Below are 17,370 nucleotides of genomic sequence, written 5' to 3'. Positions count from 1 at the left end.
ATTTATTTATGAAGATTAACTAAAGAATAAGACTATTATCTATAGATATCCTAATTTGCTTGACAAGAAATATTATTATCATGTATATCAAATATGTTTATTACTGAACATTCTTTATAATTTCACTCGTACAGTTTAAATGTTTGAAGTTTTAAATATTGAGACTTTATAATTTTAATCAAAAGATAAGATATATATAATCAGTCATAATACTGAGAAAATATCGATCAATGCACACAAATGTGTTAATTCGACGAAGCAAGGCGATCGAGATCTTTGAATGTTTTTCCAGGCATATTGTGTGGCGGATCTCTTCAAGGAGGAGAGAGAGAGGCACTGTTCTACGGAGAAGCCTCGACCTGCCGATTACGAGACGGAAACCGGCAGCATCCCCGGCATACAGGTGAATAATGGCATTGCTAATCGCAACTGTTGACGTAACGAGCTCGCTCTTCGCTTGCTGACCGCAACAAGGCCGTGATTGTCTTCTAGTTGTCTCTGGGAAGCTAAGAAGGTTTCCGGATTTTTTTCGACGAACATCAGATCAGATCTCGTCTGGATGATGTACATATGTCGGCGTAGCCTTCTCCAGCCGTGGACTCTCCTTTAGTGTGCGCGACGAATCCTAGACTCTTTCAAGAACTTTTTTAACTTCAAACAATAGTTAAATCGTCTAACATTGTTTCTTTAGGACAAAGTTTCTCGACAAATCTCGACGATCATCGTGTTTTCTTCCCTAACGTCGTTATATCGAGCCCTCGTTAATTAGCTCTGCTGATGTTGTACGAAGAAAGTGAGGAAGAAAAGAATAGAGTGCAATGTATAGCTAAAGCTTGCGAATATTTTTTTTTTATTTCGTTGAGCTTTGTTTGATTATGCGAACGTGTTATTCGACGTGGAACGCGATGTACTTTATGTGCAGCGAAGAGCGATAATTTCTCTTCTACTTTATGTCTTCGTCTCTTAGCTTATTGTAATGCCCAGAGAATAGATGTACGCTTACATTTGTTGCGACTGACTAACGAAATCGCGAATATCTCGTCGCGAAGAATCAGTCGGTATTGGTTGAAACGTAGAAGAAAATTATTTTCGTAATTAATATTTATAGAATTTTAAATATAATAATGACAAAGATGTATTTATTTCTTTACATCATAACACATATATTTATTTTTAATTGACGAATCGGTGCTCTTCAAGTCTGTTAAGTTTAGCACAATAAATCTTCTAAAAAAATTGCTTTTTTATTGTAATAAAAAATTGACAATCGAGAACACTATTTTTGTATTATATTAACATATGTTTTAATTACATTACCACTCTTTATTACTTTAGCAGTTTGTCTATACCGTGCGATAATTGAAAAGTATATACACGCGTTATATAAGTATATACAAGAGAAAGTTTCAAATACATCTAAAAGACTATTTTTTAATAACTTAAATTTCCTTATGTTTTATATATGTTGGCCTATTCTGCAGAAATATGTAGATAGTAGCAGTTAGAATCGCAGATAGTAGAATTCGCAGCCGCGCGGCGTTAAAATGCATTCGGACTATAAAATAGACTCGGAAAGAGATGATATTGATAAGAATTAAAGAGATTCAAATCAGATTTCGATCTTACTCTGCAACTGTGTTGTGATTCGATGTCGCAAACTATTCCATGACAAAGTTAACGACAGCGTGCAACTAGTGTTACTGCGACGATTTTTTACTTATAACATATTCTGAAACCATTTTGATATATCCTAAAACTTTATTATTCCCTGCGCGAAGGACAGACAAATTAAAATCGATTGAGAAAGATTTATTTCTATAAAAATAAATACATAGTTTTCATCATGAACAGGGGAACATGAATTTTATAAAAATTCTTTTTATTTTATTCTATTTCTTCCTCTTTTTCCATATTCTTAAATAAAATGGAATACAAAATTTATTTTAGAATAATAAATGTAGAATTTATATCATTTTAAATAATAGATAATTTTATTTTTTAATGAAGATAAATATAGAATTTATCAATTTATTTTTTAAATAATTTTTAAAAATTTTTGATCGCGTCTTTTTTGTGATAATTGTGAAAAGGAGAGATAGAAAAGTAAAAAGAAATTTTAGACATTCTCTGATTTCGATAATTTGTAACACCGTATAATGAATTTTCTTCTCAATCTTTTTTAATTAATCTGTTTTTTTTTTTTGCGGGAAACATTCATTTAGTTTCAATTTCAATCAATCTATCTCTAGACTATTTTTAAAACGTATTTATAGATTAGTAGAAATGCAGGCTTATACTTAGGAATCGTTGCTACAAGTCGACTTTCTATACAACTTTTTGTGGCATTGGCCGATGCGCCAATATCTGTCGAATCGTATATATACATCATTAATCCTGAAACATATATAAGTAGTGTAGATGATAATACGGTATATGGTGCTCTAGAATTTTAATTAAATGTACGATGGCGATTCGCCATAGTTTAATTGAAAGTATTTGGTAACCACCGTGTAGAGTCACGATAGAAAAAAAAACCGCATACATTCGCATATATTAATGTATATATATAAAGATTTTTATTTATTTTATAAAAAATTATATATATATATATATACACAAGTACACACATTGTTATGTATATATATTTTATATGTCCAATTTTTAATTGTCATTATCTCTTAATTCGAGCAGAACTCCGAAATTCTCGATAACGAAGGATAAATGATTCAATTGAATCGATATACGTTGTTATAATACGATTTTACTTATAACATTTATATTATAGATATTTCTTCCAGCCTTTGATTAATTATATAGTTAAGATAATTTACTATAATCTAGATAAATTTATAAGCGCTTTTTGAGAAGCCTGCAATGTACACGGTGTCTTAAAATGAATTTTAACTCTGAATTTTAACGATAGATTGAATTAATTTTTGTCAGATTGAAATATCGAAGCATTTTCACATTCTGGAATCATAATGAAGCCTTATTTAAACAAGTATTTTACTGTTTTAAAATTTGAATCTCAAGTTTAATTATTGAATGAAAAAAGAGATGAGAAATGAAAATTAAATATGAAATAGTTATTATATGTATATACAAATTAAATGTTTTTAAAGAGAAAATTAATTTTAGAATTAATTTCAGATTTAAAAGAATTTAGTAAATTTAAAGTTGAGATTTCTGGGACATCTTCTACATTTGACATATACTTTTGGTGCAAGTCTGTGGCAACAAAACGTCTGTTATTAATGAATTATGACGATTTGATTGACATATCAGTTATGTCTTTCTATTTAGATATTGTAATCGCACAGTAATGTGCGTAGTAAATTACATCTATCTGATCACTTAAAAAAAAAAGTAGCATCTGATATGAAAGATAGAAACGGGATCACGTACTACTATTACACGAGACCAAGATTGCTTTACAATTAATCTAACGACTCTTAGCGATCTGCACTTATATATATATATATATATACGTCGAATGAGAAATTGTATTACGATATATACCTGTGTAATAAGGATATTAATTACACGCGGAACATTCGTTTTGTTCTGCGTAACGTCGAGAATCACACGCGAAGCGTCGCCAATAAATGCTGTACATACATATAGGAGTAGGAATAAATTATTGAGTTACATTAATCATACGTATCTTGTGTTGTGTCCTTGATTTATATTTCACACACCACCGAAAATGACAACTGCGATCGCCATAAGATAAATCATCATGTCATTCTTCAAATCGAAAAGCGAGCGGCCAGCACTCACGATTAATGTTTAATTTGAGTCATTTAATCGATTTAATCTCTACAGCTGTTAGTCGCTGCGATAAAGTTTTGTACATACGAATTTCATCATGATTAATACAGGGTGTCCTAGACCTTTGTAGAACGGTCTTACACAATCGCTTATTATATTGCAAGTTTATAATTAACGAAAAAAAAACCAGCATTTATTTGAAATGATGAAATTATTGGAGAAATAATAAAAAATGATATATTGAAACTGAGAGATATTATAACGAATTGAATACATAAACAAATGATAATAATTGTACTTTCGAAAATTTTAATGAAATATAAAAAAATTAAGAGATTAAAAAATTTGTATGATTAATGCGTGCTTTAATATGTGAAATATTCTATTTAGTTCCTAATTTTATAATATATTGTACATATATATATATATATATATATATATATATATATATATATAATGAATATTAAGAATACAAATATATATATTATATTTGTTTTCTTCATAGAGAGAGAGAATCTTCAGCGATACTTTTTTTTACATAAAATAGATCGAAATTTCTTTAATATAATCGATTACAGGAATAACTACATATATATAGTAAGTATACGAGCTTGATAATTGGAGGCAGAGTATTCCGCAATGTGTAATGTGTATATTGCTTATGTAAAATACTTATCATATTTCGCTATCGTTTTACGATAAATTACTTTTTGCATTTTAATTTGAGCTTTTTCAGGTATATGATGGCATACATGTTTAACAATATAAGACGATATATTATGCGATTGTACATATATATGTATAGTTTTTTTCGTATGTATGAGAAAAATATGGTGTTAATTTTACTTTTCTACTTCATCTATTCATTAATTTGAGATTATTATCACTTGAGAATGAATCAAAATTTTAATAATAAAATTGTAAATATATTAAATACAATATATGTAAATTTTATATATAACAATATAAATTAAATATAATGTACAATAATTTGTATAATCATAATAATCATTTAATATGTATATATGTATATACATCTAATATATACATCAAATGTACACTCTATAATTATGTAGACTTTATACAGGAGTATTTTGTGAATATGCTAACACCAGTTTTGTATACTTTCATGTTAAAAGAATAAGTTTTTTCTTAATTCTGAGTTGACGAGATATTTTCTTATTAATTACAGGACGAATTGTGCCCGTTGCAAATGAGAATAAAATCGTATGGTGGCCTTAATACGGAGGATTCCACGAAGAAACCGCGCAGACGCGGTTCTGATTGAAATTTAATAAATTCGCTAAATATATAGTAAATACTCAATATAATAATTTTACATTTACGTTTTGTAATGTATAAGAGTTGTCTTTGAATATTCTTTTTAGTGAGAACTGAAATAGAATATGTTGAAGTAAAATTTAAACTTTGGTTTTAATTTGTAAATATATAGATGTAAATTATTAACGTATATATTAATATACATGTATTTATGTCTTATATATCTCTATTTGCATGCATATACCTGTATAAAATTTATAATTATATTTAAAAGTACTCGCAACAAACTTAAAAAAAAAAATAATTATAATAAAAACGATTGTTCCCCATTTCTAAAAAGTGCATGTTAAGTCGATTCTCGAAAGTCTCGAAGTACTGTTGCCTCTTTTCCGCAATGCTGATTGGTTCTCTGTCGATTCGCGTTGTGTGTTATATTCGTAGCATCGAAAGACTGTCATCGCGAGGGTTAACAGTTAGCAGTTTGACCAAAATAAAATAAAATTAAATAATAATGTTTTAAATAATATGTGATAATACTTTAAGCTTGATTAATATTTTTGACATTTGCGTTGTGTGTATATTCGTAGCATTGAAAGGCTGTCATCGCGAGGGTTAGCAGTTAGTAGTTTGACAGTTAGTCCAAAAAGTAAAATAAAATAATAATGTTTTAAATAATATGTTATTATACTTTAAACTTGATTAATATTTTGGCGAAAAAAAGGCAAAAAATATCGATTTCTAATATTTTAAGACGAGCCAAAAATTCATCGATTATACATTTTAATAGTACATTGATTATAGAATCGTTTGGTACCATGCAGACACCAGCGTACAAATTATTTAATACGATAAACATAAAATAAGGATGCGTCGCACAGGGTCCGCGTCAAAACAGTATGGATTTCTAATATTTTAAAACGAGCCAAAAATTCATCGATTATACATTTTAATAGTACATTGATTACAGAATTATTTGATACCAAGCAGACACCAGCGTACAAATTTTTTAATATGATATACATAAAATAAGGATGCGTCGCACAGGGTCCGCGTCAAAAAAGTATCAATTTCTAATATTTTAAGAAGAGCCAAAAATTCATCGATTATACATTTTAATAGTACATTAATAACAGAATTATTTGGTACCAAGCAGACACAAGCGTACAAATTTTTTAATATGATATACATAAGATAAGTATGCGTCGCATAGGGTCAGCGGTAAAAAAGTATCGATTTCTAATATTTTAAGACGAGCCAAAAATTCATCGATTATACATTTTAATAGTACATTGATTATAGAATCTTTTGGTACCAAGCAGACACCAGCGTACAAATTTTTTAATATGATATACATAAAATAAGGATGCGTCGCACAGGGTCCGCGTCAAAAAAGTATCAATTTCTAATATTTTAAGAAGAGCCAAAAATTCATCGATTATACATTTTAATAGTACATTAATAACAGAATTATTTGGTACCAAGCAGACACCAGCGTACAAATTTTTTAATATGATATACATAAGATAAGTATGCGTCGCATAGGGTCAGCGGTAAAAAAGTATCGATTTCTAATATTTTAAGACGAGCCAAAAATTCATCGATTATACATTTTAATAGTACATTGATTATAGAATCTTTTGGTACCAAGCAGACACCAGCGTACAAATTTTTTAATATGATATACATAAAATAAGGATGCGTCGCACAGGGTCCGCGTCAAAAAAGTATCAATTTCTAATATTTTAAGAAGAGCCAAAAATTCATCGATTATACATTTTAATAGTACATTAATAACAGAATTATTTGGTACCAAGCAGACACCAGCGTACAAATTTTTTAATATGATATACATAAGATAAGTATGCGTCGCATAGGGTCAGCGGTAAAAAAGTATCGATTTCTAATATTTTAAGACGAGCCAAAAATTCATCGATTATACATTTTAATAGTACATTGATTATAGAATCTTTTGGTACCAAGCAGACACCAGCGTACAAATTTTTTAATATGATATACATGAAATAAGGATGCGTCGCACAGGGTCCGCGTCAAAAAAGTATCAATTTCTAATATTTTAAGAAGAGCCAAAAATTCATCGATTATACATTTTAATAGTACATTAATAACAGAATTATTTGGTACCAAGCAGACACCAGCGTACAAATTTTTTAATATGATATACATAAGATAAGTATGCGTCGCATAGGGTCAGCGGTAAAAAAGTATCGATTTCTAATATTTTAAGACGAGCCGAAAATTCATCGATTATACATTTTAATAGTACATTGATTATAGAATCTTTTGGTACCAAGCAGACACCAGCGTACAAATTTTTTAATATGATATACATGAAATAAGGATGCGTCGCACAGGGTCCGCGTCAAAAAAGTATCAATTTCTAATATTTTAAGAAGAGCCAAAAATTCATCGATTATACATTTTAATAGTACATTAATAACAGAATTATTTGGTACCAAGCAGACACCAGCGTACAAATTTTTTAATATGATATACATAAAATAAGGATGCGTCGCACAGGGTCCGAGTCAAAAAAGTATCAATTTCTAATATTTTAAGAAGAGCCAAAAATTCATCGATTATACATTTTAATAGTACATTGATTATAGAATCTTTTGGTACCAAGCAGACACCAGCGTACAAATTTTTTTATATGATATACATAAAATAAGGATGCGTCGCATAGGGTCAGCGGTAAAAAAGTATCGATTTCAAATATTTTAAGACGAGCCAAAAATTCATCGATTATACATTTTAATAGTACATTGATTATAGAATCTTTTGGTACCAAGCAGACACCAGCGTACAAATTTTTTAATATGATATACATGAAATAAGGATGCGTCGCACAGGGTCCGCGTCAAAAAAGTATCAATTTCTAATATTTTAAGAAGAGCCAAAAATTCATCGATTATACATTTTAATAGTACATTAATAACAGAATTATTTGGTACCAAGCAGACACCAGCGTACAAATTTTTTAATATGATATACATAAGATAAGTATGCGTCGCATAGGGTCAGCGGTAAAAAAGTATCGATTTCTAATATTTTAAGACGAGCCGAAAATTCATCGATTATACATTTTAATAGTACATTGATTATAGAATCTTTTGGTACCAAGCAGACACCAGCGTACAAATTTTTTAATATGATATACATAAAATAAGGATGCGTCGCACAGGGTCCGCGTCAAAAAAGTATCAATTTCTAATATTTTAAGAAGAGCCAAAAATTCATCGATTATACATTTTAATAGTACATTAATAACAGAATTATTTGGTACCAAGCAGACACCAGCGTACAAATTTTTTAATATGATATACATAAGATAAGGATGCGTCGCACAGGGTCCGCGTCAAAAAAGTATCAATTTCTAATATTTTAAGAAGAGCCAAAAATTCATCGATTATACACTTTAATAGTACATTAATAACAGAATTATTTGGTACCAAGCAGACACAAGCGTACAAATTTTTTAATATGATATACATAAGATAAGTATGCGTCGCATAGGGTCAGCGGTAAAAAAGTATCGATTTCTAATATTTTAAGACGAGCCAAAAATTCATCGATTATACATTTTAATAGTACATTGATTATAGAATCTTTTGGTACCAAGCAGACACCAGCGTACAAATTTTTTAATATGATATACATAAAATAAGGATGCGTCGCACAGGGTCCGCGTCAAAAAAGTATCAATTTCTAATATTTTAAGAAGAGCCAAAAATTCATCGATTATACATTTTAATAGTACATTAATAACAGAATTATTTGGTACCAAGCAGACACCAGCGTACAAATTTTTTAATATGATATACATAAGATAAGTATGCGTCGCATAGGGTCAGCGGTAAAAAAGTATCGATTTCTAATATTTTAAGACGAGCCAAAAATTCATCGATTATACATTTTAATAGTACATTGATTATAGAATCTTTTGGTACCAAGCAGACACCAGCGTACAAATTTTTTAATATGATATACATAAAATAAGGATGCGTCGCACAGGGTCCGCGTCAAAAAAGTATCAATTTCTAATATTTTAAGAAGAGCCAAAAATTCATCGATTATACATTTTAATAGTACATTAATAACAGAATTATTTGGTACCAAGCAGACACCAGCGTACAAATTTTTTAATATGATATACATAAGATAAGTATGCGTCGCATAGGGTCAGCGGTAAAAAAGTATCGATTTCTAATATTTTAAGACGAGCCAAAAATTCATCGATTATACATTTTAATAGTACATTGATTATAGAATCTTTTGGTACCAAGCAGACACCAGCGTACAAATTTTTTAATATGATATACATGAAATAAGGATGCGTCGCACAGGGTCCGCGTCAAAAAAGTATCAATTTCTAATATTTTAAGAAGAGCCAAAAATTCATCGATTATACATTTTAATAGTACATTAATAACAGAATTATTTGGTACCAAGCAGACACCAGCGTACAAATTTTTTAATATGATATACATAAGATAAAGATGCGTCGCATAGGGTCAGCGGTAAAAAAGTATCGATTTCTAATATTTTAAGACGAGCCAAAAATTCATCGATTATACATTTTAATAGTACATTGATTATAGAATCTTTTGGTACCAAGCAGACACCAGCGTACAAATTTTTTAATATGATATACATAAAATAAGGATGCGTCGCACAGGGTCCGCGTCAAAAAAGTATCAATTTCTAATATTTTAAGAAGAGCCAAAAATTCATCGATTATACATTTTAATAGTACATTAATAACAGAATTATTTGGTACCAAGCAGACACCAGCGTACAAATTTTTTAATATGATATACATAAAATAAGGATGCGTCGCACAGGGTCCGCGTCAAAAAAGTATCAATTTCTAATATTTTAAGAAGAGCCAAAAATTCATCGATTATACATTTTAATAGTACATTAATAACAGAATTATTTGGTACCAAGCAGACACCAGCGTACAAATTTTTTAATATGATATACATAAGATAAGGATGCGTCGCACAGGGTCCGCGTCAAAAAAGTATCAATTTCTAATATTTTAAGAAGAGCCAAAAATTCATCGATTATACATTTTAATAGTACATTAATAACAGAATTATTTGGTACCAAGCAGACACAAGCGTACAAATTTTTTAATATGATATACATAAGATAAGTATGCGTCGCATAGGGTCAGCGGTAAAAAAGTATCGATTTCTAATATTTTAAGACGAGCCAAAAGTTCATCGATTATACATTTTAATAGTACATTGATTATAGAATCTTTTGGTACCAAGCAGACACCAGCGTACAAATTTTTTAATATGATATACATAAAATAAGGATGCGTCGCACAGGGTCCGCGTCAAAAAAGTATCAATTTCTAATATTTTAAGAAGAGCCAAAAATTCATCGATTATACATTTTAATAGTACATTAATAACAGAATTATTTGGTACCAAGCAGACACCAGCGTACAAATTTTTTAATATGATATACATAAGATAAGTATGCGTCGCATAGGGTCAGCGGTAAAAAAGTATCGATTTCTAATATTTCAAGACGAGCCAAAAATTCATCGATTATACATTTTAATAGTACATTCATTATAGAATCTTTTGGTACCAAGCAGACACCAGCGTACAAATTTTTTAATATGATATACATAAAATAAGGATGCGTCGCACAGGGTCCGCGTCAAAAAAGTATCAATTTCTAATATTTTAAGAAGAGCCAAAAATTCATCGATTATACATTTTAATAGTACATTAATAACAGAATTATTTGGTACCAAGCACACACAAGCGTACAAATTTTTTAATATGATATACATAAGATAAGTATGCGTCGCATAGGGTCAGCGGTAAAAAAGTATCGATTTCTAATATTTTAAGACGAGCCAAAAATTCATCGATTATACATTTTAATAGTACATTGATTATAGAATCTTTTGGTACCAAGCAGACACCAGCGTACAAATTTTTTAATATGATATACATAAAATAAGGATGCGTCGCACAGGGTCCGCGTCAAAAAAGTATCAATTTCTAATATTTTAAGAAGAGCCAAAAATTCATCGATTATACATTTTAATAGTACATTAATAACAGAATTATTTGGTACCAAGCAGACACCAGCGTACAAATTTTTTAATATGATATACATAAGATAATTATGCGTCGCATAGGGTCAGCGGTAAAAAAGTATCGATTTCTAATATTTCAAGACGAGCCAAAAATTCATCGATTATACATTTTAATAGTACATTGATTATAGAATCTTTTGGTACCAAGCAGACACCAGCGTACAAATTTTTTAATATGATATACATAAAATAAGGATGCGTCGCACAGGGTCCGCGTCAAAAAAGTATCAATTTCTAATATTTTAAGAAGAGCCAAAAATTCATCGATTATACATTTTAATAGTACATTAATAACAGAATTATTTGGTACCAAGCAGACACCAGCGTACAAATTTTTTAATATGATATACATAAAATAAGGATGCGTCGCACAGGGTCCGCGTCAAAAAAGTATAAATTTCTAATATTTTAAGAAGAGCCAAAAATTCATCGATTATACATTTTAATAGTACATTAATAACAGAATTATTTGGTACCAAGCAGACACCAGCGTACAAATTTTTTAATATGATATACATAAAATAAGGATGCGTCATACAGGGTCCGAGTCAAAATAGTATCAATTTCTAATATTTTAAGAAGAGCCAAAAATTCATCGATTATACATTTTAATAGTACATTAATAACAGAATTATTTGGTACCTAGCAGACACCAGCGTACAAATTTTTTAATATGATATACATAAGATAAGTATGCGTCGCATAGGGTCAGCGGTAAAAAAGTATCGATTTCTAATATTTTAAGACGAGCCAAAAATTCATCGATTATACATTTTAATAGTACATTGATTATAGAATCTTTTGGTACCAAGCAGACACCAGCGTACAAATGTTTTTATATGATATACATAAAATAAGGATGCGTCGCACAGGGTCCGCGTCAAAAAAGTATCAATTTCTAATATTTTAAGAAGAGCCAAAAATTCATCGATTATACATTTTAATAGTACATTAATAACAGAATTATTTGGTACCAAGCAGACACCAGCGTACAAATTTTTTAATATGATATACATAAGATAAGTATGCGTCGCATAGGGTCAGCGGTAAAAAAGTATCGATTTCTAATATTTTAAGACGAGCCAAAAATTCATCGATTATACATTTTAATAGTACATTGATTATAGAATCTTTTGGTACCAAGCAGACACCAGCGTACAAATTTTTTAATATGATATACATAAAATAATGATGCGTCACACAGGGTCCGCGTCAAAAAAGTATCAATTTCTAATATTTTAAGAAGAGCCAAAAATTCATCGATTATACATTTTAATAGTACATTAATAACAGAATTATTTGGTACCAAGCAGACACCAGCGTACAAATTTTTTAATATGATATACATAAAATAAGGATGCGTCGCACAGGGTCCGCGTCAAAAAAGTATCAATTTCTAATATTTTAAGAAGAGCCAAAAATTCATCGATTATCATTTTAATAGTAAATTAATAACAGAATTATTTGGTACCAAGCAGACACCAGCGTACTAATTTTTTAATATGATATACATAAAATAAGGATGCGTCGCACAGGGTCCGAGTCAAAAAAGTATCAATTTCTAATATTTTAAGAAGAGCCAAAAATTCATCGATTATACATTTTAATAGTACATTAATAACAGAATTATTTGGTACCTAGCAGACACCAGCGTACAAATTTTTTAATATGATATACATAAGATAAGTATGCGTCGCATAGGGTCAGCGGTAAAAAAGTATCGATTTCTAATATTTTAAGACGAGCCGAAAATTCATCCATTATACATTTTAATAGTACAATGATTATAGAATCTTTTGGTACCAAGCAGACACCAGCGTACAAATTTTTTAATATGATATACATAAAATAAGGATGCGTCGCACAGGGTCCGCGTCAAAAAAGTATCAATTTCTAATATTTTAAGAAGAGCCAAAAATTCATCGATTATACATTTTAATAGTACATTAATAACAGAATTATTTGGTACCAAGCAGACACCAGCGTACAAATTTTTTAATATGATATACATAAGATAAGGATGCGTCGCACAGGGTCCGCGTCAAAAAAGTATCAATTTCTAATATTTTAAGAAGAGCCAAAAATTCATCGATTATACATTTTAATAGTACATTAATAACAGAATTATTTGGTTCCAAGCAGACACCAGCGTACAAATTTTTTAATATGATATACATAAGATAAGTATGCGTCGCATAGGGTCAGCGGTAAAAAAGTATCGATTTCTAATATTTTAAGACGAGCCAAAAATTCATCGATTATACATTTTAATAGTACATTGATTATAGAATCTTTTGGTACCAAGCAGACACCAGCGTACAAATTTTTTAATATGATATACATAAAATAAGGATGCGTCGCACAGGGTCCGCGTCAAAAAAGTATCAATTTCTAATATTTTAAGAAGAGCCAAAAATTCATCGATTATACATTTTAATAGTACATTAATAACAGAATTATTTGGTACCAAGCAGACACCAGCGTACAAATTTTTTAATATGATATACATAAGATAAGTATGCGTCGCATAGGGTCAGCGGTAAAAAAGTATCGATTTCTAATATTTCAAGACGAGCCAAAAATTCATCGATTATACATTTTAATAGTACATTCATTATAGAATCTTTTGGTACCAAGCAGACACCAGCGTACAAATTTTTTAATATGATATACATAAAATAAGGATGCGTCGCACAGGGTCCGCGTCAAAAAAGTATCAATTTCTAATATTTTAAGAAGAGCCAAAAATTCATCGATTATACATTTTAATAGTACATTAATAACAGAATTATTTGGTACCAAGCACACACAAGCGTACAAATTTTTTAATATGATATACATAAGATAAGTATGCGTCGCATAGGGTCAGCGGTAAAAAAGTATCGATTTCTAATATTTTAAGACGAGCCAAAAATTCATCGATTATACATTTTAATAGTACATTGATTATAGAATCTTTTGGTACCAAGCAGACACCAGCGTACAAATTTTTTAATATGATATACATAAAATAAGGATGCGTCGCACAGGGTCCGCGTCAAAAAAGTATCAATTTCTAATATTTTAAGAAGAGCCAAAAATTCATCGATTATACATTTTAATAGTACATTAATAACAGAATTATTTGGTACCAAGCAGACACCAGCGTACAAATTTTTTAATATGATATACATAAGATAAGTATGCGTCGCATAGGGTCAGCGGTAAAAAAGTATCGATTTCTAATATTTCAAGACGAGCCAAAAATTCATCGATTATACATTTTAATAGTACATTGATTATAGAATCTTTTGGTACCAAGCAGACACCAGCGTACAAATTTTTTAATATGATATACATAAAATAAGGATGCGTCGCACAGGGTCCGCGTCAAAAAAGTATCAATTTCTAATATTTTAAGAAGAGCCAAAAATTCATCGATTATACATTTTAATAGTACATTAATAACAGAATTATTTGGTACCAAGCAGACACCAGCGTACAAATTTTTTAATATGATATACATAAAATAAGGATGCGTCGCACAGGGTCCGCGTCAAAAAAGTATCAATTTCTAATATTTTAAGAAGAGCCAAAAATTCATCGATTATACATTTTAATAGTACATTAATAACAGAATTATTTGGTACCAAGCAGACACCAGCGTACAAATTTTTTAATATGATATACATAAAATAAGGATGCGTCATACAGGGTCCGAGTCAAAAAAGTATCAATTTCTAATATTTTAAGAAGAGCCAAAAATTCATCGATTATACATTTTAATAGTACATTAATAACAGAATTATTTGGTACCTAGCAGACACCAGCGTACAAATTTTTTAATATGATATACATAAGATAAGTATGCGTCGCATAGGGTCAGCGGTAAAAAAGTATCGATTTCTAATATTTTAAGACGAGCCAAAAATTCATCGATTATACATTTTAATAGTACATTGATTATAGAATCTTTTGGTACCAAGCAGACACCAGCGTACAAATGTTTTTATATGATATACATAAAATAAGGATGCGTCGCACAGGGTCCGCGTCAAAAAAGTATCAATTTCTAATATTTTAAGAAGAGCCAAAAATTCATCGATTATACATTTTAATAGTACATTAATAACAGAATTATTTGGTACCAAGCAGACACCAGCGTACAAATTTTTTAATATGATATACATAAGATAAGTATGCGTCGCATAGGGTCAGCGGTAAAAAAGTATCGATTTCTAATATTTTAAGACGAGCCAAAAATTCATCGATTATACATTTTAATAGTACATTGATTATAGAATCTTTTGGTACCAAGCAGACACCAGCGTACAAATTTTTTAATATGATATACATAAAATAATGATGCGTCGCACAGGGTCCGCGTCAAAAAAGTATCAATTTCTAATATTTTAAGAAGAGCCAAAAATTCATCGATTATACATTTTAATAGTACATTAATAACAGAATTATTTGGTACCAAGCAGACACCAGCGTACAAATTTTTTAATATGATATACATAAAATAAGGATGCGTCGCACAGGGTCCGCGTCAAAAAAGTATCAATTTCTAATATTTTAAGAAGAGCCAAAAATTCATCGATTATCATTTTAATAGTAAATTAATAACAGAATTATTTGGTACCAAGCAGACACCAGCGTACTAATTTTTTAATATGATATACATAAAATAAGGATGCGTCGCACAGGGTCCGAGTCAAAAAAGTATCAATTTCTAATATTTTAAGAAGAGCCAAAAATTCATCGATTATACATTTTAATAGTACATTAATAACAGAATTATTTGGTACCTAGCAGACACCAGCGTACAAATTTTTTAATATGATATACATAAGATAAGTATGCGTCGCATAGGGTCAGCGGTAAAAAAGTATCGATTTCTAATATTTTAAGACGAGCCGAAAATTCATCCATTATACATTTTAATAGTACAATGATTATAGAATCTTTTGGTACCAAGCAGACACCAGCGTACAAATTTTTTAATATGATATACATAAAATAAGGATGCGTCGCACAGGGTCCGCGTCAAAAAAGTATCAATTTCTAATATTTTAAGAAGAGCCAAAAATTCATCGATTATACATTTTAATAGTACATTAATAACAGAATTATTTGGTACCAAGCAGACACCAGCGTACAAATTTTTTAATATGATATACATAAGATAAGGATGCGTCGCACAGGGTCCGCGTCAAAAAAGTATCAATTTCTAATATTTTAAGAAGAGCCAAAAATTCATCGATTATACATTTTAATAGTACATTAATAACAGAATTATTTGGTTCCAAGCAGACACCAGCGTACAAATTTTTTAATATGATATACATAAGATAAGTATGCGTCGCATAGGGTCAGCGGTAAAAAAGTATCGATTTCTAATATTTTAAGACGAGCCAAAAATTCATCGATTATACATTTTAATAGTACATTGATTATAGAATCTTTTGGTACCAAGCAGACACCAGCGTACAAATTTTTTAATATGATATACATAAAATAAGGATGCGTCGCACAGGGTCCGCGTCAAAAAAGTATCAATTTCTAATATTTTAAGAAGAGCCAAAAATTCATCGATTATACATTTTAATAGTACATTAATAACAGAATTATTTGGTACCAAGCAGACACCAGCGTACAAATTTTTTAATATGATATACATAAGATAAGTATGCGTCGCATAGGGTCAGCGGTAAAAAAGTATCGATTTCTAATATTTTAAGACGAGCCAAAAATTCATCGATTATACATTTTAATAGTACATTGATTATAGAATCTTTTGGTACCAAGCAGACACCAGCGTACAAATTTTTTAATATGATATACATAAAATAAGGATGCGTCGCACAGGGTCCGCGTCAAAAAAGTATCAATTTCTAATATTTTAAGAAGAGCCAAAAATTCATCGATTATACATTTTAATAGTACATTAATAACAGAATTATTTGGTACCAAGCAGACACCAGCGTACAAATTTTTTAATATGATATACATAAGATAAGGATGCGTCGCACAGGGTCCGCGTCAAAAAAGTATCAATTTCTAATATTTTAAGAAGAGCCAAAAATTCATCGATTATACATTTTAATAGTACATTAATAACAGAATTATTTGGTTCCAAGCAGACACCAGCGTACAAATTTTTTAATATGATATACATAAGATAAGTA

The 17,370-nt window shown here is 29.7% G+C and overlaps 1 protein-coding gene across 3 annotated transcripts in view; it reads left to right on the top strand.

Moving 5' to 3' along the window:
- Wun (wunen) overlaps positions 1 to 5,147 on the top strand; it is a 30,625-nt gene extending 25,478 nt beyond the window's left edge. The window contains exons 7-8 of one of the 3 annotated variants that reach the window (XM_083032964.1): positions 293 to 403; positions 4,964 to 5,147. In XM_083032964.1, the coding sequence (XP_082889090.1) occupies positions 293 to 403; positions 4,964 to 5,059 (207 nt within the window). In that variant the 3' untranslated portion in view covers positions 5,060 to 5,147. Of the gene's footprint in view, positions 1 to 292; positions 404 to 492; positions 3,660 to 4,963 lie in introns of those variants that run through there. The other 2 variants (XM_083032962.1, XM_083032963.1) reach the window with 2 other exon arrangements.
- The last annotated feature ends 12,223 nt before the right edge of the window (positions 5,148 to 17,370 follow it).

Source organism: Prenolepis imparis, unplaced genomic scaffold, assembly GCF_030444845.1.
Source record: "Prenolepis imparis isolate NDT839.2.m4 unplaced genomic scaffold, iyPreImpa1.0 SCAF_3, whole genome shotgun sequence".
NCBI lineage: Eukaryota > Metazoa > Arthropoda > Insecta > Hymenoptera > Formicidae > Prenolepis > Prenolepis imparis.
The sequence above is the reverse complement of the archived record's forward strand: the minus strand, read 5'-3'. Positions and strand labels throughout refer to the sequence as shown.